The following is a 20,140-nucleotide window of genomic DNA, read 5'->3' as shown; positions in this document are numbered from 1 at the left end:
CCTGCAAAAATGTGTCTGAAAATTGTTTGTGACAACACCAATGCCCACCATATGTGTATATCTTTTTTCCTCTTTTGGAAACATGTGGAAGCACAGAGTACAGCTTTTTTTTTTTTTTTTTTGTCTTCCAAAATTGCATTCATGTCTAGCGTTTTCCAAACAAAGAAACACAGTACAATTAAATCTGGCGGAAGTCTTGTGTGTTCTGTAATTCATAGTTTTGACGATATGTAACACATACTGTAAATTATACTGTCTTACTTTAATTATAGTCCCCATGTGGTGAAAATCAAGTTTTTAATGTTGTTTATATGTCCATGTGTTGTTTTTAATATACTTTAAGCTTTAAAACTGCAGTGAACCAAAGACAGTCTCAAAAACGCGGTTTAAAATCGCTGGTGTGAGTGAGTGGAGGCGGGGCTAATTTGCATATTCATATAACCGCATATACTAAATGAGGCAAGGGTGTATTCAAGCTATTTTAAGGCATGAATAATATTTTTTTCAAGGTAATACGTTTAAACGTAATTTTAGGGATAAAAGATGAGTTATTGACTGCAGGGGGACTTTAAAAAAACGTTTTTGAAATAAAACAAAATTGGCTTTTTTTTTTTGCTCTGCATGATGGGCGGAGCTTTACAGCCAATCAGGAAGTTCTGCAGCCGCTGTCAATTATGACTAATGTTCTAATAAGCACAACTGCTTTTGAAGTAGCCAATCAACACATCTAGCTCCTAACAAGTCAATCAACATAATGTATTTTAAATCTGCCCAGCAGTAGTATGTTGTTATTCTTTGCTGTGTAATTCAGGATAGTGTTATTTAGTACCAATGCATTTTTGGTAGCGTTTTAAGCTACCACACTGCAGACACTTCAGTTAATTAGTGGCCATGGCTTTTGGATTTGTTTCAGGGTAAATGTTTTTTAAACCCCTTTTGTTTTCTCTGTATGTGAAGTGATTCTAATGGAACTTGGCATTGTTTCTTTCTCTTTAGAGGGGTGCTCTTCCTGTGTGCTGTATCTTTTGCTCTAAGTGACTTCAAAAGCACGTTCCAGCAGTCCCCCAGTCTGCCACAAGGTAATTGCCTTCTAAAGAGACGTCTATCATTAGGGGTTAAAGGGTTAGTTCACCCAAAAATGAAAATTCTGTCAGTAATTACTCACCCTCATGTTGTTCCAACCCCGTAAGACTTTCGTTCATCTTCGGAACGCAAATTAAGATATTTTTGATGAAATCTGAGAGCTGGATCACTCCTCCTGCAGGCTTATGGACACCTTAGTCCAGCTAGTGATCCAGCTCTCACATTTCATCAAAAAGATGTTAATTTGTGTTCCGAAGATGAACGAAAGTCTTACGGGGTTGGAACAACATGAGGGTGAGTAATTACTGACAGAATTTTCGTTTTTGGGTGAACTAACCCTTTAATGTCTGTGTTTGCTTGTTTTCAAACTTCTTTGTCTTGCTCATAGTTCCCATTGAGATTGAGTGCAAGGACCGCTCCCTGTTCATCTCAGTAGACGTACCATCCTCTGGTGTTGAGCCTCGCTTTCAGGCAGTTGGTGCGTTTGAGTTTTACATCCTTTTAGCATGTGCTTTTGTTGTTATAAATGCAACATGGTGTTTTTTTTTTTGGTCTTTTTAGATGCCACAGGTGTGTATCCGGTTACAGACCTCTATGGGGCTCAGTGTGGTTACACTTACTCTGTCGATCCCCTGTTGGGTCGTGTTGCTCTCAGAGCTTCATACTTCTCCTGTCACACGAACAATCAGGTACAAAACGCTTCTGATGATTGACAACTTTCAGGATAATGCTCATTTGAGTGTGACTTGGGTCTACATTACTGTCCAAATGCTTGGGGTCAACAAAAAGGGTTCAATTAAATTGAACCTATTCTGAGATTCATTACTGTATTAACAATGGAAGTCTTTACTGTGGCTTGTACAATTTCAAATATATGGCTTTTTGAACTTACTACTAAAATAATCATGAGAAATCCCAGTTTGCACAAACTTTTTTTCGGCATGAAGAATAAATGGTTCTTGAGCACCAAAATCTGCATATTAGAAGAATCATGTGATGAAAGATGGGTAATGGCTGCTGAAAGTTTAGCTTTGCCATCACAGGAAAAAGTTTTGGTGTATTAAACTTTACACTGTCAATTATTTTAACGATTTATTGCACTTATCTTGTCAAATTAACTTGGATAATTAACATATTTCAGATAACACAATTTTGAGTTTGTTTACTAAATCTCCTTTGTATTAACTCAATATTAAGGCAACCAGGTGCTATGTCAAACTTTTTTTTGTGTAATTTCCCAATACTATATTTGATTAAATGCAGACTTGATCCTAAGAGACCTCAGAAACACTCTTGTTGACCTCAACTTTTGAATGAAAGTTAAACTTTTTCTCCTCCTCCCCCAGAATGATGAGGTCTTCACCTTCATGTTCAGTGTGATCTTTACAGATGAGCGTGGTGGTGAATCATTTTTCAATTTCTCCAAGGCTTGCTCTGTTTCTCAATTTTCTCCAAGAGAGATTACTTGTGAGGAGAACTACATGGAGGTATGAGTGAGACTTTCTTATGATGTGTATTGTATTTATTTTTGATTATTTAATCTCCCTCCCCCCTAGGTGTCTGTGACAACAGCTCTTCTCTTCCCTACAGCCAGCAGTGTTAAAGGTTTATCTGTGGTAAGTGGCTAGCTGTTTTTCTTAATGGTTCACTTTGAAACATGGTCTTGGCTGCACTGTTTCTCTTCAAGCCCCAAAGTTCAGTGGAGTCCTGGCAGGTGGCGCTACAACAAGATGGGCAACAGTCTAATGTCATGTCGCCTGAAGATGCGGCTGCTCTGGGCTACTTCATAATAATCACACCTGGCAGAATTGTGTTTCGGACAACCTTTGGACAACCTTACGCTTCTGTCAAAATGGTAGGCCACATAACCAAAATGGTTAATGTCACTTCCCCCTAACCCAGAATGGGTACATATGACCTGATCTCAAGTGTTTACACATTTTTGACTGCCTTGTGTTTACTGTAACTTGTTTCAGGTCAGTGGTGTTTCAGTTGAAGTGATCCAAGCCACCGTGTTTTTTAGACAGAAATGGATGTTTGTCATGGTGGACCTTGTTGCTTCCTGCTCACTGGGTAAGAACCAGATATGTACACTGCCTGGCTAAAAAGTTGCTTAAGTCATTGATTGGATCATCATTACAGTGGTTGTTTCTAGCATGTTATGTTTGGCAACAGTTCTAACCCTAATTGGAGTGTAGCATTTCACTTAAACAAGCATGTAGGAAGACACATCACGGTCATATTCCAGGAGGACGATGTCAAGATTCAGGCTCAAATTGTGAAAGAATGGTTGGGAGTGTGAACCCATTTTTACACATGAATTGGCTAATTTGAGTTCAGACATTAAATTCATATGAAGGGATGTGCTGGAGGAGACTTTACAGAGTGCTGGACTCTTGCATTGTCCATACAAGATCTTGACCAAAAATAGGAAGCGGAAATGTTCTGAGGTTATTTACATCAAGAGTCATTAAATCAAGATCTTGTGTTGACGATGCAAGAGTCCAGCACTCTGTAAAGTCTCATCCAGCACAAAGACTTAGCAAAAACTCGGACGAGCCAATTCATTAAAATGAATGAAAATGAATTTAAGGTCTGGACTCCGAGGTGCCAATCTTGACGTGTCTCTTGAATCTTGACATTGTCATCCTAGAATATGGCCATGATGTGTCATGGTTAAGAAATTAAAAGCAGCACTCCAGTTAGGGTTAGAACTGTTGCCAAACATAACATGCTAGAAACAACCACTGCAATGATCCAATCTTTTTTTTTTTTTTTTTTTTTTTTTTTTTTTTTTTTTTTTGGCTGGTCATGTTTTAGCTACTAACTCTTAAGAACAGTGACCATTATTTGGTATTGTGAAAAAGGGACACATGCTGCACATCTGAAAAATGTTGCAGGAGTTCTGTTTTCAGTTTTTTTTTTTTTTTTTTTTACAAATTTCAGATGAAGGCTATTTTGATGGCTACAGACTTCACTGGAGGACCCCTGCAGTAATGACTCCTCTGGTTGCTCCACCTTCTGTGTTAAGGAGTGAGTCCATAAACATGGGGGTTAATGGCGAGCTCCTAGATGAACAGAACTTTATAGACCGAGGCTACTCTGTGATATTCAGTGACGGGGCCGTTGTCTGTAGCATCCCCATTGCTTCTGTGGGAGTGACTAGAAAGGTATGGTTGGGAGTTCTGTCCCTGTATGATGCTGGGTTAAGCATCCAATGTTAAATATTTATTTGCCTACAGAGCTTTGTGATCGACGGTATGTATCATGAGGTGTACGCCGTCCTGCTGACCTACCAGCAAGATCTTGTGGACCAGAATGGTGTGGACACAAAGTACAGTGTTTTCAAGCAAATGGCCACTCCAGCAATTCCTCATATTCCCTTTTTAATTAACCGTGAGTTGGGTTGGATATTAAATGGACATGTCATTGCTGCTCTGAGGATTAAGTTCACTACAACTGTATGGTCTCTTCCAGAAACGATACCTGAGGAACGAGTCTTCACGGTCTACCTGGGTAATATTCCTTTTGATGTGGAGCTGATGTCCCTGGAGCTGAATGGGCAGGAGTTCTCCGTGTCAACTGCCATGCAGATGGGATGTTCCATCACCAGAGTCCCACAAGACAATAATACTTTTGTGTATATCATTGGGGTGCCATTTGATGCCCAATTTGCTGTGAAGCAGGTGAGTTTGCTTTCGTTAACATTCTCCATTCTCTAGTTCAGGCTTTTTTTTGTTTTTGGCTTTTCTACTTTAATATAAATGCAGGCTCCTAGCTACCTTGACCCTTTTGAGGGTGTCATTGGCATCAAAAAGTTTGTGGGGAAAAACAAAACTCTGCTCCAAGAACTTGCTAAATGCATTTAAGACTAAATGGAGCTGATTTCAGACCCATGTGTTTAAAAACCAGATTCCCTAAAGTCTGGCATTTGAGTTTTATGTCTGTCTTGCAGCTTATTGCAGAGAGCCTTTTTGAGTACTTTTTGGAAATTAAGTGGACTTTGAACATCCTTCCTCAAATGGAGCCCTATTACTTTTTTTCTTCTCTGAGTGCTGTCATTCATAATGTCGGTAAGGATCATAGTATTAAGAGGCTTTGCATTTCTGATGGAACTTTTAGACGCTGCAGTGTAATCATTGTCTGCCATACACTGAGGTGATCAATTTTCTCAACAGACCCACCCACCTTTGACAGCATGTGTGCTGACAATGGCATGCGCTTCATGAAAGCCTATCATGATTACGACTACTTGTGGGACATCGTCATCGGTCACTATCCGCTGACCCAACAGCTGGTGTCTGAGCGTGGCTACATCATGTCCAATGACAGCAACACCTTCATTTTGGATGTCCCTCTATTTACAATTGGATACCTCTATGAGGTTTGTTAATCACTAGCAAGGCCTAACTGTTGAAAGCCATGACGTTTATTCAAATTGCTGAAATTAACATCCCTGTGTTGTAGAATATTACGCTGCAGCAGTTCTATGGCACTTTTGAACTTCTCACCAGAAATGTTAAAACCCTGGAGATTGAGCAGTCCTCAAGAAAATGCTGTCTCTTCCAAACCACTGAGCTCTTGGGTAATGCAGTGGTTCTTATTGGCTTCACCCAAATTTATGGCATTGGCACCAGAGAGCACAATTCTCATATGAACTGGTTTAGGGATGGAATGGTCCCTTTACACAATAGTCTGGTTAACTTTCAATTTAATTGTTTTTGTAGTGTGCTCTGCTGAGGGTGTGATGACTGTAGTGAGTGATATCACTAAAGCGGTGCCTACTGCAAACCCTGCCCGAACCACACTATTGGACCCAAGCTGCAGACCTCAAGAAACCGATGAGTCCAGAGTCCTGTTCTCCTTTGGTCTTAACACCTGTGGTACTAGATTTCAGGTGCAGTTAAATGGGTGTCTTCCCCACCCCATGCATATGAAAGTTACTTGACTTCACTTATTTTCCCCCCCTTCTATTCAGGTTGATCAGCAGTATGTGACTTATGAAAACGAGATCATTTTTCATGAGATGTACTCCACAGACAGCAAGCCAGTTATTACGAGAGATGCTGCATACAGGTAATTTTATTACCCTAGTGAATGCCTATTAGTAGCCAAATTTTAACCACACAGCTATTCTCCCCCCCCCCCCCCCCCCCTCAGGATGACCGTGAGGTGCATTTACCCAGTACATGGCACTGAAAGCCTCTTTCTGGACCGAAAGTTTAGTGCTGAGATGCCTGGAATTGGACAAATCCAAGATCCTGTGATAGGCAAGTTAATTTGCTCAACTACCTGAGAGCCATTTGGGCTCCATGTAGGCCTAGAGTAATCTTGAATATCTTCTATTTTCAGCTCCTCCCCAAGTGTTTAAGCCCATGCAACCACAGAAACAAACTGTTATGAGGACTTATCAGGCAGCTCCTGCAGTGAATCCAGCTGAATATGTGCGTGTGTGGCCCAATAGAGCTCGCCAGTAGACAGACGTGCTTGTCATTAGGTGAACTTTATTTAAATTTGTTTGTGTATATGCATGGTTATGTATGCTTTTTAAATGCATGCATTTAACCTTTCTTTTTCAGGACCTAATGGAGACTTTTAGATTTGGAGTGATGGTTAACAAACTTGTATCTTAAGCATTGTCTGATTGTGCAGTTTTTCAAAATAAAACACTTTCCTATAAAGCCTTTTGGTGTCTCTTTTCACATGACAATAGGTTCTTAAATGTATGAAGATGAGTCTGCCTTGAAACATGTAATATCATTTAATGAAAGTTCTTATGGCATTGAAAGGGTTAAACAACTGTACAGACATAATGTCAACTATTGGGTGTCAGTCCATGGTTTACTTACACTGTCCTGTATGCTCAAATGGAGCCCATTTACCACAGATCCACGGTTATAAAACAGGCCTCCTGTTTCTACACTGTGCAGGGAGCTCCATGTCTGCTGATGTCCAGTGTGGAGGGTCAAGGGAGGTGCTTTGGACACAATCTGTGGGTTCTGGGTGGGAGCCATACAACTGGCACTACTGGTTGGGCATGTGCTCTGAGTCTTTGTGCTTTGAAGAAAAGCCAACTGGTTTTGTGTTTGGACCAAATTCTGAATCAGATTTTGGGTCAAGATGTGATTCTGATGGTGTGTCTGGTTTAGGATTTGCTGGTTTGGGTGTATCTGTAGTTTTTCTCTCCAGTCCTCTTGCTGTTGTCGATGGATCTTCATGTGAGCATTTCTACTTTTTATCTTGTAGAACATCCTGAAAAAACAATTTGCAAGGTCACATGGAAGGCTGGACACAATTGGTGTCCAAAAGCCATGGTGTTTCAATTGCATAAGTAGGGTACTTGAACAGCATAGGCATAAATCATTCATACTTACTTTCCACACTGTTTACAGGGAAAGCTTGTGGGAAGTAATGGGGTATGAATCAGTCTCTCGATACTGGCTTGATTAACTAGAATCTTTGGGGCTGGAAGAACCTGTGGAAGAGTTTCAAAAACATCTGTTTATCAATGCAAAAGCGGTATTCTGCATGGTTCCTAATGTTGTCCTACAAAGTATATGCAAATCAAAAGCTGTAAACTTGACATTCAAATGCACATCTGTTTGTAAACTGTTAAATGGCCACAGATGTAAATCCAAACAGAAGGACAGTTTAATCAATTATAAAATGAAAAACAAGATTGGGAAGAGGGAGAATGTTCCGCAAAAACAAACATTTATTCCACTGAAAATAGTAGCACGTGTATTTGAAAATGTCTTTCATTTGTCTCTGCATGTTTATAATCTCAGTCTGACGCGCATGCGCGCTGTGAAGTTTACCGTAGACTCGCGTGCTGCTGTGCTGAGTCTTTTCGCATCCCAAAAAGGAATCACTCGCGTGAATTTCTCACATTTGCAGGATGAGGATATAACAGCAAAAGGTATTTTTTCACTGTGGTAGAACATTTCTCAAACGTAAACGTTACATGCAATCTATTAAAGCAACTGATACGGAGCCACACTATAGGCTAACTCTGCTTTTGAGTTTACTATAAAGCATTCTCGAGTTTTGGACAGCTTGGGCCGTGCAATGTTTACTATGCAGGTCACTCTGTGACCTTGGGTAGTTTTCATGTTTTTGTTTTTTTTTGTTTTCTTTTAAATAGACGTTTTTCGGTTCAGTAAAAGTAGATGTGAGAAACGAAGCTTTTCTAACTCTGAATCAATTGCTTCGAGATTCATTGTACCGAAGCGCTCGAAACACCACATGAAAGTGTAATCTACCTTTAAATATGAAAGTTTTGTAAAATTTGTGTTCTTTAGTGTGTGTTATTATTAGACAGGGCATGGGAAAACTAGTTAAATTAAAAGCAATTAGGAGAATTAATGCAAATACAAACTCTCAAATACGAGTGATTCAAGCTCTCTGAACCACTGATTCGCAACAAATGATTATTAAATGTTTCGAAGCTTCACGATGTCAGTCTTTCTTACCTGATTGATGACTGCTGCAAGTCTCTCTTCCTCCAAACTTTCTTTTTCTCTCTCCATCTGCTTCCTTTGTTTCTCTGAAAGCCTCTTGGAGTTGTAATAGAATTCAATACACTGTGACACCTGCTTTGTTCTCACCTGAAAGCATGAACACGTTGAATTGCAAATGCTGTGATCCCAAATATTTAGTGGCTTAGATTTACAAATGTTTGATATATTTACCATTTTATGTACAAAGGAGAAATCTTTTCCATAAATTGTAAATGCCTTATGGAACAGTCTTTGTTCACTCAAAGTCCAGATATCCATTCCTAAATGCAAAGTGAAATTGGATTAGCCTTATTTTATAATTTATTGATTTAAACGTTTTTGAGAATTAAAGTTGGGGTAGGCAATTTTTTTTATAAATACTTTTTGTTATTCTGGTTGAAAATCTCCTCACATCCTGATAGCAGTCAATAATAGAAGTGGTCTAAATATTAAAATATGTACGTGTCTTCTGTGGAAGTCTCAGGAATAAAAAAATGTTGTCCGATCATTGCATTCGGTCCGAACATCTCACGTCATCAGCACGTTTCATGCTATGCAGAGTTAGACAGACATCAGTCACCGAACGCCACAAACCGGGTCCCCCGCAGATCCTTAAAGTCTTAAAAGGTCTTAAATTAGATTTTTTAAATTCAAGGCCATAAAAGATCTTACTTACTTTTTTTTTATGTCTTATTTTTACTTATGAAAGGTCTTAAATTTTAGATGACACTTTGACTTTTCTAAATGCTTTCGAAATAAAAACTATCTAATTAGCGTAGGCCTACGTTTTTTTTTTTTATAATATCTTGGTGGATTTGCATGTTCACGTGACAATTAGCCTACGTCTGTCTCCTGCACGTGAGAGGAGAGAAGAAAACGAGTAAATGTCAGTTCATTTGTAAGTTCATTCTTTATGTGCTTAGGAGTGTGCGATATTGTCTATGAACTATGATGGTAATCATTGTTTTAATTATGTACGAGGCACTGCGAGTGCGAGCTGACATCGCGTTTGTCTCTCATGCTTGCTTTCACTGCGTGATGTGTCAGTGCAGTTATAGATGTCTCCAAATGAGTTTTTGTCTTATATCATATTATTTTGTTTTATTAGAATATCACATGAGCAAGAGTGCCGTTTTCCTTTGCACAATTGCAAATGTAGGCTACTATTTATTTTATACAACAGTTAAATTAACAATAAAGTTAACATTGTGAGTTACTTTTTGGACACAATATTGTCAATTTTCACTTTAGGCCTATATATCGCCGACGAGAATTTCATAATGAAGCCGTGGTCCAACAGACAGCGATGATTATTTCTTTTTTTACTGAAATCCGCATTTTGAACGAATCATTTTAACAATTCAATGAACAATCACTTGTTTTTCTGAGTGAATCAGCCGTTTGAACAAATCGGTTGAATAAATGACTCCAACAACTCGCTTATTAAGACAGTGACCTGCCGCCACCTACTGGTGGTTTTAGTTTCATATTTAAAGTATCCTTTAAAACGTTAAAATTATAAATCATTTCATATTTAAATATTGAATAGCTTTATTTATGCAATTGTAAATGAAGTGTAAATATAGTAGGCTAATGCCAGTTTTGATGCCGCTTCTGTGTCACCTCTGCACTGCAAGGATGGATTTTAATTTAATGATTTATTTTGACATTGGTACTGTGTTATTCTAATATAATTTAATTTGAATGTTAGAATTTGACATAAAAGGTGATGCATACCTCTAAATAACGCCGAAATGAATCTGCAGCAGTCAGCTGGTACAAGTCATATCTCTGTAAGTTGTTTACGTTCATTATTATTGTAATGTTATGTGCTTTGAGACAAAGTAATTTAACGCCATATCTCTTGTGACGCTTTGTAGACTCTTCTGTGTGTGTTTTGAAGGAGGCGTGGCTTTGGAGACGCTCTGAAGGGAGGGTGGGATCTCATGCTTTCAAAGCTAACTTGCTATTGCTAGCCTCTCTGAAATTGCCTACCCTACCTTTAAAAAAAAAAGACTATTTACCAGAATAGTGATAGTTTTCTGATGGAGGGGAGTCTTTAAACAACAGCATCTCCAGCGCTGCCTGTTGTATAGGATTGGTGGAGATGGAAAACGGGGAAAAGAAGGAAATTAAATATCACGCTGAATTAATTTGTGAAAGACAGCTTATCATCAAAAAGTCATGACCATTTTGGAGAGGTAATTGTGAATAGAGTCTTGTAATATCATAAATCTATAAACATGAATTCATAATGAATATTGCACTTACTAGAATGTTTCCCTTGCAACGAGACAGGCTGTGAAGGGCAAGCTCCAGATTGGCGCCCCCTCCTGGTAGAACGCTGGAGGCACTCAGGTCAAGAAGATTCTCAACTGAGGTTTGAAATCACACTCATGAACAATGTTTCAAAAAACCACTTGCTTTATGATCATTTGAATATTTTTATTACCATGCTGTAAAAGGGTGTCATTTTCTTCTAACTCTGCCCAAGGTTTCCATAACAGCTCCTCCCTGACTGCTTCCTCTGGACATTCCTCATGCTCTCTTCCTACTATCAGGTCTGGCAGCTCAGCTTGGAAATCAGGGCCTATATTTATGAACCTTGAATGTGATAGAAAGTTTAATGACATTATCTGTCTCATAAAATAATAATCATTAATAATTTGTTACATTTATATAGCGCTTTTCTAGGTACTCAAAGCGCTTTACATATGGAAGGGGGAATCTCATTAACCACCACCAATAAAACCTTGTGTTTCTTAAAACGAGGAAGATTTGACACAACCAAGCAGATTCTTACCAAATCAAGAAATAAAAAACTTGACACCAATTTTTTAATTATTATTGGTGTCAAATAAGCAACTATTCTTTTCTGTTTTTCAGGCACGCTCTTAATAAAACAGCATTTGCTTCAGGGGAAAATCATTCTCAGCGGCAAGGCTCTGCCTCGTATATGACACCAGTGAGCGACTGAGAAGGAAGAAACAAACATCTGAATGCTCACCTTTGTGAGTCATCCTCTTTCCTCTCGTCTGTCCACAGTGCTCTGTTTTCCACAGCAAGGGAAGAAAGCAGGTTGCAGAAGAGCCCCGTTCCACTACGTGTCGGGTTCAGCATCGGCGGTGGTGTATAGTGAGACACAGTTCCTTCCCAGCTCTCCATGAACTCTCTACTCAGCTGGATCACACTGTTGAATGGGACTCCAGTATATACAGAACTGGGAACATTCTATATGAACAAAAGTTGCATGTGAGTGATGCTATGTAAAATGTCGCTGTAGAGCCAATCACAGCTTATAACAGTCGAAGGCATTAAGGCTTGTGGTTTTAACTTAACACTCGTTGAACTGTGCGTTCAAACAATATGTGAAGATTTTTCTATTTGATATATTTTATGTTTTTATTTTATGTATACACTACCATTCAAAAGGTTGGGGTCAGAATGTTTTTTTAATGGTTTTGAAAGAAGTCTCTCATGCTCGCCAACTGCTTGTCGTTGATCAAAAATCAGTAATATTGTGAAATATTATTACAATATATGGAATATTACAATATATAAATGTAAAAATAAAATAAAATGTAATTTATTTATTCCTGCGATCAAAGCTAAATTTTCAGCATCATTACAACAGTCTTCAGTGTCACATGATCCTTCAGAAATCAATGTTGGAAACAGTTGTGCTACTTAATATTTTTTTATAACCTGTGATACTTTTTCAGGATTCTTTGATGAATAAAAAGTAAAAAAAAAGTAGAGCAATTATTTAAAATAGAAATCTTTTGTAACAATATACACTACCGTTCAAAACTTTGAGGTCGGTAATTTTTTTTCTTTCTTTTTTTGTTGAAAGAAATGAATACTTTTATTCAGCAAGGATGTGTTATATTGATAAAAAGTGATAGTAAGGACTTATATTGTTAGAAAAGATTTCTATTTTGATTAAATGCTGCTCTTTTTAACTTTTTTTCCAACATTAATAATAACTGAGTATCAAATCAGCATTATTTTTTTTAATGATTCCCGAAGGATCATGTCACTCTGAATACTGGAGTAATGATGCTGAAAATTCAGCTTGACATCACAGAAATTAATTATATCTTAAAGTATTTAATATACTTTAAGATATAATTAATTTCTGTGATGTCAAGCTGAATTACAAAAAACATTATTATATTTCACAATATTACAGTCTTTTTCTGTATTTTTTATCAAATAAAAGCAGGCTTGATAAGCTTAAGAGACTTTACTACAGTACCGGTCAAAAGTTGCCATAACTAAATGAATTAGTAAATAGTTGGTCTCATGCCTGTGTGTTGGAGGACCTCTGAGGTTTGTCTGAGGACCCAGGATTGAAGTTCTGTCCAAAACTGATTCGTGATCCTTCTCCTGGCTCTGACCCCTGCACATGGAGACTGGACTGGTGCAGAGAAGGTCCATATGAATGGGATGATTGCCCCATCTGTCAAGATGAGAAAAGTAGTTGTGAATGTTGCATGCTAGCAAAACTACACGAGAATGATGTGAAAGCCATTGATGCATCGATCTAAAATGCTTGACCAGGGTAACAATCTGTGTGAATGTGCAGATGACAGACCTGAGGCCATGTCATGTGATCCTCAGATGTCCTGGGCTCGTGACCCAGATGTTGCTGCACGCACGACTGAGGATGATGATGTTGAGCCAGTGCAGGGTTGAGGGACATTTGCATTGAACAGTCTATGCAAGCAAAAACACGTTTCATTATGCATTTCAAAACAGGTCAAACACACAAGACGTTGCGTTTACGTTACGCCTACCTTTCTGCAGGGAGTTGATTTGTTTCAGATGAGGGCTTCCATGCTCCGAATAAACTAGGGAGGAGTTTGAATCTTGTTGGAGGTGCTGCGTTAAGTCCAGACTTTCGTTGCCGTCGGCTTGCAGCTGGAGCCAAATGGGGTGATTGTACCTGCTGGTGGACGGCGAAGGTAAAGAGGGGAAGAACTGCAGCGACCCGTCCGTCTGCGATTGGCTCAAGATCTGTCCGGGTAGGAAGTGTTGAGGTCGTTTGGGAGGAGAGAAGGACTGAGGAGGCAGGGGCGTCGGAGGTGGGCTAAGAACCAAAGGGAAAGAGAGGGAATGGGAAGGAGGAGTAGAGTTGTTGAAGCTGCTCTGCTCTCCTCCACCCTGCATTCGCGGCGTGTTGCGACTGCAAAAGGCCTCGGAGAAAGAATCCAGTTTCTGTTGCTGGCGCCCAGTTAGTTCGTAACAGTCTGCCGCCTCCTGTTGGTGGCAATGAGAAGTCCAGTCGGTCTCATACACTCCAGCTTGTGCCTTGATCCTGTTGAGTCCCATAGAGGACACTGGGGACATACTTCCCCAATAAGCAGTGCTCCCCGATTGATCTATTCCATTCAGAGCACTCCCGGTGCCGTCCGTGGCTTCACACGGGACTTCAAATGGCCCGAGCCCGCTCATTGAGCTTTGCTGGTAAAGGTCGTGGCTTGACCTTTGACCTTCTGTCTGAGGTCGAAACATAGGAGCGAAGGAGAGCGACTCGGGTTCGGGAGATGCGTGGTCAGCCATGTGGCGTGTTGTAAATGGCTGAAGCACTCTCGAGTTAGAAGACGCTCATTGCATCTGAAAACTGAAAAGACACACAAAGCTCATGAGAAGTCATCGAAACCCTTTCAAGCTCATGAACGTTAGTGAGCCAAACCACACAAACAACCGATTAATGGTTTCTTTGCATCTCCCTCTGTAACAGATGCTTTTTAGCTGCAAAGAAAAACACCGTCGTAAACACAGATAAACGCTACAATCAAAAGACCACAAACGGCCTTTGTTTTTCTCTGTTTAGCTTTTTACATGTTCTCTCATCCTTTTTACTCACACTTTGTTTTGTTTTGTCTAGTGCTTACTCACCAATGTTCCTCTTTCTTTAGCCATAACCTGTTGCTTTTGTCCGTGTGCTATCTATTCACGTCGACCTGTGAACGTGTGAACGAGCAAACGAAATGAAAACGCAGCCACGTGTGAAAGCAGCCGCTCTCTCTCTGTCGCTCTTTCTGGCTCGTGCGCAAACGCATCATACTTAAACGTGAAAACACTTTCTCACACATTTCTTTGACAGGTGCCACCGATCAAAAGGTAAGCCTTCGGTTGTCATAGAGTCACCCCCTCCCTTAAAACCCTGAACCGAAAGCCACATCCTGAGGAAGCAGTCACGGATCTCCCTCTATCTCTCTCTCTTTCTATATCTCTCTCCCTCTTCTGTCTTGCTCTCCTCCTTAACCTCCTTTCCTTCTCTCAGTCTATTTTTATCTGTTCTCCTACATCACAGACTAAAGCAATCTGTGGTGTACTCACAGTCTCCCTCTTGGTCCGACGAGGATGTCATTCATGGCAGACAGACAGACAGTCGAGCAAACAGCAGAATCCAGCAAAACTTTACTTTTTTAAACAATTAACAAAAGCTGCAGGATGAAAGCTTGTTGTCTTCACTGATGTTGGCAGGTTATGAGACCTTTTAGGGTTATTGTGCTTGTGGCTCAGAGTGTTATCTTGAGATTCACATCTGTTGTGGTTAGTGACTTCAGTGTAAAGAACGTAAGAGTTGTTTAACTGGCAGGTAAGGCGTGGGTGTGCGTGTAAGTGTATACGATATGAGTGAGAGGCAACGCTTCCTGTCGAGTTTGTGTGTGTCGGTCAGAGCAAGAACATGTTTGTGTGGTATTTTTTTGGTATTTCTATTTTTTTTTTACTCTCTTGTCTTTGTGTTAATGTTGTGTTTTAAGTGTTTAACTTAATTGCTTTGTTGAGATTTTGTGCATGCATAAGTGTGTGTGTTTCTCTGTGCATGTGTTTGTGTGGGCGAAAAGATATAGTGTGTTCACGCCAGTGAGAATCTGTGGTTGTTGAAAATCATGTGACGGGAAGTTGACCATGAAACAACGACAGAACAGGAAGTGGACAAGGGAAACCTCCGTACACCCCGCCTCCGCTCGCTCGCTCGCTCTCTTTCTGCAAGTGTATCCCTCTTATACCCACAATATAAAATTGTTTCCATACCGCATACATTGTCTTCGCACCCCTTTTTCCACCCACACGTAGTGTTTCCCTCTCTTTTCTTTCTTTCTCTCTCTCTCTCTCTCTCTCTCTCTCTCTCTCTCTCTCTCTCTCTCTCATGCTATCTTATTCACACTATTTTAACTGGATAATAGCACTTCAATCAACGTAACCACTGCATTTTTTATTTTGAATGACAGGTCAGTACTACAGGTCCTCCCACTCTGTCTCTGTGAGCCATTACACTTTGAGAGAACGTGAATCTGGACGGCCCCCGCACAGGTTGTAGGTTTGGCAGTTTTGGCTGATGATGGTGATGTTAATTCAGTGGTGAGTACAGTATGAATGTACCTGCACAAATCACCTACACAAACCTCACCATTAGCATAATGTGGGTGAAAGAATAAAGGTGAAAGACAATACGCAGTGAGTAGACGAATCCTGGACCAGAGAAATGTAGATTTTTTACTCTCACTGCCCTACTTCTCTTCTTTTTTTCTGGCTTTTAAATCTGCTTTCTAGATGTTTTTAATACACAAGGACGGAGAGTGTAAGAATTTGGGACTAATTTGCATGCTTAAAATGCAATGTTTCATCCTTAAATCAGAATTGCATGCCCTAAATCCGTATGTCATCAGATAATACTGGAGAATGGGGCGAGCGGGTTAAGGGGGGCCAAAACAACATAGGATATAATTGATGGAAAGAGGAGTGTGGAGGCTGTTTTCTAGTTTTCTGTCAGATGTGTGAAAGAGTGAACAGAGGAGGGGGAAAGCAGCAGAGCGGTTTGGACTTTTTTTCCTCTCCTTCTCTATCATTCTATCAAACCGTTTATCTTTTCTGTGAGACAACCTTTATAAGTGCACGCAAAGAGATCAATGCGTCGAACAAATAAAAGAAGTGAGAAAGGAATGAGAGGACAACCTAAACTCCCGTTGAATGTGTCCTGTAGTTTAGGTTACGCAAATAAATATAAGTGCAAATTACGTCCCTGCAGTTTGTAATGAATTTAGACTCTTCTCCATCATTAGTCTAGTCCTGTCTGATTCAAAGTCAAATGTGCTGATGATGCATTTTAGAAGTAATATTTTACAGAGCTAATATATAACATCGGCAACTTTCCACTGAATTTCAGGACTAATTACAATAGAGCACATGTGGCCATGAGAATAATACATCACTACATGAAAACTACGCAATCTTTAACTATTGTGCACAGAGACTTCAGCTGTAGCGTCTTTAGGATTGTTGGCTGTTATGTGACGAATTGCTTGTGCTGTGAGTTTTTTCATTTGCACTGGATAAAAGTGTCTGCTAAATATAATAAAAATAAATATCAATGTGAAATTCAGATTCTGATACTTATGTCTGGCCGTCCATGTCTACCCAGCTCTGAGCCGGTGACCTTTTTTTATCATAGCATATACTATTATAAAGTATTTTTAGTTTTGGAATTGTATTGAATTTGATGGTGCCATTTTATAATAGCTAAAATGTAATTGTAAACTTGAAATTAATCAATCAAATTATTAGCACAACTGTAATCGCTTATTGGTTAGTGAACCCAATGATCCGAAGTTCGCTGAAAGGCAAAGTCTGCCATTTAGATTTCTATTTGCATGAAAATATTTTTTTTGTCAATATTACATTTTCATGGGTAGTCATTTTCAGTGCTAAATGTTACACATTATTATCAAATCGACCCTTACTTAAGTTATTTCTATAAGGCGATTCTTGTCGCACACGTTTCCCATGCAAAAATAAAAAAATTGTAAAAGTATAGCATTAAAAGTTCCATATAAATACATATAAGCGACAGTTTAAATGTACGCTTTTATGATTACATGAATATATTTTGGTTCTGCTCAAAAGGTTTTCCATTGAGAGAATGATATAAAAAATGACAATAAAGAGGACAATATCTGTATGACTCACGAGCCAATGCAGTCTCACAGATAAAATGATTATCGATCAGATTAATTCTTGTGTTTGAATTTTTTTTGTATGTGTGTTTTTTCAAATCTGTGCAGCAGACAAAAAACAGCGAATTTGTGTCTAGCTGGGTTTAATCTAAAAATGCTTAGTGCAAAATGATAATCATGAATGCAAATAGTGACAGGCCTCTAATGCAATCCATCCTCAAACCTGGATGAATAAAACCTTGAACCAGTATTTGTCTATAATATGTAAAAGAAATACAACATTTTTTGTTTTGTTTATATTAAACAGGCGCAATCTAGATTAAATATCTTGCCTTTCACAGTCAAATGGCCCAACATATCCAAAATCAAATAACTGACACGCAAGAAGTGTTAAGTGATGTTTCTAAGGACTCCCAGAGTCTACATACAAGTATTTGTTTAGCTATCTAAATGAAGACACAGCATACTGTCGTTTTATATAAAGCTAATTATAATTAATATAGATTATCTATATCTATAGATAAATTTTTAAAATATATATATATATTTACATCTGATATGCGACATTTGACACTATCTGAACATGCAATTCGTGCTTTACTTCACGTATCAATCAGATTAAATCAAGCCAACTCTACTTTTTCTCTTTTGTATTCCAGTATTTTAAAAAGCATCGCTAATTTGTGGTTTGCGACCATCGTCATATTCAGTTTGACCTTTACGAAATAATGATGTGAGTTTTAAAATTCACTTCGCACCTTACAAAAATCCATTCAGTAGCTGAATAACAAAGACGAAACCGCTGTTTAAGCAGAATTACTTTTGCTGCTAATTTGAAAAGCTAAATTTGGCCGCAGTGATCAGTACACAGGAAATATGCCCTTGCTGGATGACAACATCAGACAGAACTCTTGCTTAGACATCATTTAAATGACACAAAGAGTTGAAGGCACAAACCAGAGGCTATTCTATTAGTAGTAGGATTCTCATTAAGCCTAATTATTTTTTCAGTATATTTTTTACAGTGTAAAGTTTAAACTGAATATTTTGGCTAATGATTTCTTATACATATTTTCAGGAATCAGCATCGCTTGGATGAGTAGTCGACAGCAGCGGAGTCATGGAGGCGGTTGCAGGACATTATCCGTCATATTACAGGTGAGTTTAATTTCGGGAGCACTTTAGTTTACAGTCCTGTACATACTATGTACTTATTATAGCAATTACAATAACTGGGTAATAACCCTGAACCTCCCCCTAAACCTAACCTTAACCCATGTAGTTACCTTAAATTTCCAGTACTTTCATGGATAAGTGCACTGTAAGTACACGTACTGTAAAATAAGTTTAGTGTAACCTTAATTTCATAAATGACTATTCGGAATTGCTTTCCACGCATGACATTTTACTTTGCAGTAATAGCAAAAAGCCTTAACTTCACTTATTAGGCCCCGCTTTGTCAATATGAAAAAGTATGCAAATGACAGAAGAATTATACATTATTAAGTGAGTTATGAATAATTTACATTGTCCACCATCAACAACTACGTCATTAATGACCGCTGTCTGGGTTAAAAGGAAGAACCTTGCGCAATCTCAGTTGTTCAGGAATATCAGCCCCATAATCATTGACGCGACTCTTCAGTTGCACGTAAAAGGTGAGCTAAAACAGGACTTAACCTTAAAAGCTGCAAAATATTTTTTTTAAGTTACACATTCAAAAAATTATTGTCTGAATATGACTTACAGAATAGAAAAGCATCGTTTTACTACATAGTGTTTTTTATGCAAAGAGCACAGAACCAAAAAGAGCTTTTTAAACAGGGACGCGTAAATTCACAGATTATCAACAAAATCGCTCAACTATTTTGTGCTTCGCAATACACCGAATGTTGCAGAAGCCACTGTAATATGCTCATGGAGCGTTAAAAATGCTGTTAAGTATTAGGAAATTATGCATCTCATAACCTAAAGAGGATATACCTTAATTAAATGCAAATAGAGGTACATTACAGTCAAAAAGAAACCACATTCAATCCACGCAATCCAATACTCCAGTTGTTTTCCTAAACTAGGCCTCAAACACGCAGATCCATGTTGCTCAGCTGAAACTGTTTTTGCTCAAGTCTACGAGTCGGATGCAATGCACAACCTTATCACTTTTAAGAACAAGTGAAACACGCGTGCATCGCTTTTACATTCAATAAGTGCAGAAAAACAAGATGAGTGTCCGTCCGCGCAGCCATGCCTGTGTCTTAAACATCTGAAATGCATGTGCACATACTTGTAAAACACTTTTCTTATAGCACTCGCAAACTCACTTTGCTCTCTGTCCTTTCTTGGCTTGTTTATAAATAGAGTAAGATGTCACTTACCTCTTTGAAGTCAAGGCCCGCAGGACAGTTGAACTCTACCAGCTACATGCACGTCTGAAAGCACGAGTGAATGAAGGAGGGATGTTCTGTTAAGGTAAAACAGACACAGAGAGAAAGACATAGAGAGACTCTGCGGAGGCGTTGGCGATGGTTAACTTTTCGGTACGGCAGTCTTCTCTTGGTTCCTCTGATCTTTTGAAGCCTTTGTCATTGT

The 20,140-nt window shown here is 38.9% G+C and overlaps 2 protein-coding genes across 4 annotated transcripts; one reads left to right on the top strand and one right to left on the bottom strand.

Annotated features, from left to right (window-relative positions):
- The first annotated feature begins 732 nt into the window (after positions 1–732).
- Positions 733–6,764, top strand: zpax4 (zona pellucida protein AX 4). Of its 2 annotated transcripts, none has more exons than XM_081356515.1 (19): positions 733–914; positions 997–1,079; positions 1,472–1,561; positions 1,645–1,772; positions 2,430–2,570; positions 2,640–2,699; positions 2,771–2,938; positions 3,060–3,156; positions 4,030–4,253; positions 4,326–4,479; positions 4,561–4,769; positions 5,039–5,156; positions 5,262–5,467; positions 5,551–5,668; positions 5,811–5,980; positions 6,062–6,159; positions 6,244–6,353; positions 6,436–6,527; positions 6,663–6,764. In XM_081356515.1, exons 1-19 carry the CDS (start codon positions 892–894, stop codon positions 6,714–6,716), a joined length of 2,343 nt encoding a protein of 780 aa, XP_081212641.1. In that variant the 5' UTR covers positions 733–891; the 3' UTR covers positions 6,717–6,764. The 2 variants fall into 2 exon arrangements, with proteins under 2 accessions (XP_081212641.1, XP_081212642.1); XM_081356516.1 differs by having other exon boundaries at positions 6,436–6,580.
- Positions 6,569–20,140, bottom strand: LOC308685063 (uncharacterized protein). 2 transcript variants are annotated; one of them, XM_081356547.1, is made up of 12 exons: positions 19,927–20,140; positions 13,382–14,208; positions 13,180–13,301; positions 12,892–13,044; positions 11,590–11,813; positions 11,035–11,186; positions 10,854–10,957; positions 10,607–10,667; positions 8,775–8,863; positions 8,556–8,690; positions 7,458–7,558; positions 6,569–7,335 (listed from the first exon to the last, which is right to left on the bottom strand). In XM_081356547.1, the coding sequence occupies exons 2-12, from the start codon at positions 14,145–14,147 to the stop codon at positions 6,903–6,905; spliced, it is 2,340 nt and encodes a 779-aa protein (XP_081212673.1). In that variant the 5' UTR covers positions 14,148–14,208; positions 19,927–20,140; the 3' UTR covers positions 6,569–6,902. The 2 variants fall into 2 exon arrangements, with proteins under 2 accessions (XP_081212673.1, XP_081212672.1); XM_081356546.1 differs by lacking the exon at positions 19,927–20,140 and adding an exon at positions 14,487–14,631.

This window comes from Scardinius erythrophthalmus, assembly GCF_964197995.2.
Source record: "Scardinius erythrophthalmus genome assembly, chromosome: 2".
In the NCBI taxonomy this organism is placed as follows: domain Eukaryota; kingdom Metazoa; phylum Chordata; class Actinopteri; order Cypriniformes; family Leuciscidae; genus Scardinius; species Scardinius erythrophthalmus.
The sequence above is the reverse complement of the archived record's forward strand: the minus strand, read 5'-3'. Positions and strand labels throughout refer to the sequence as shown.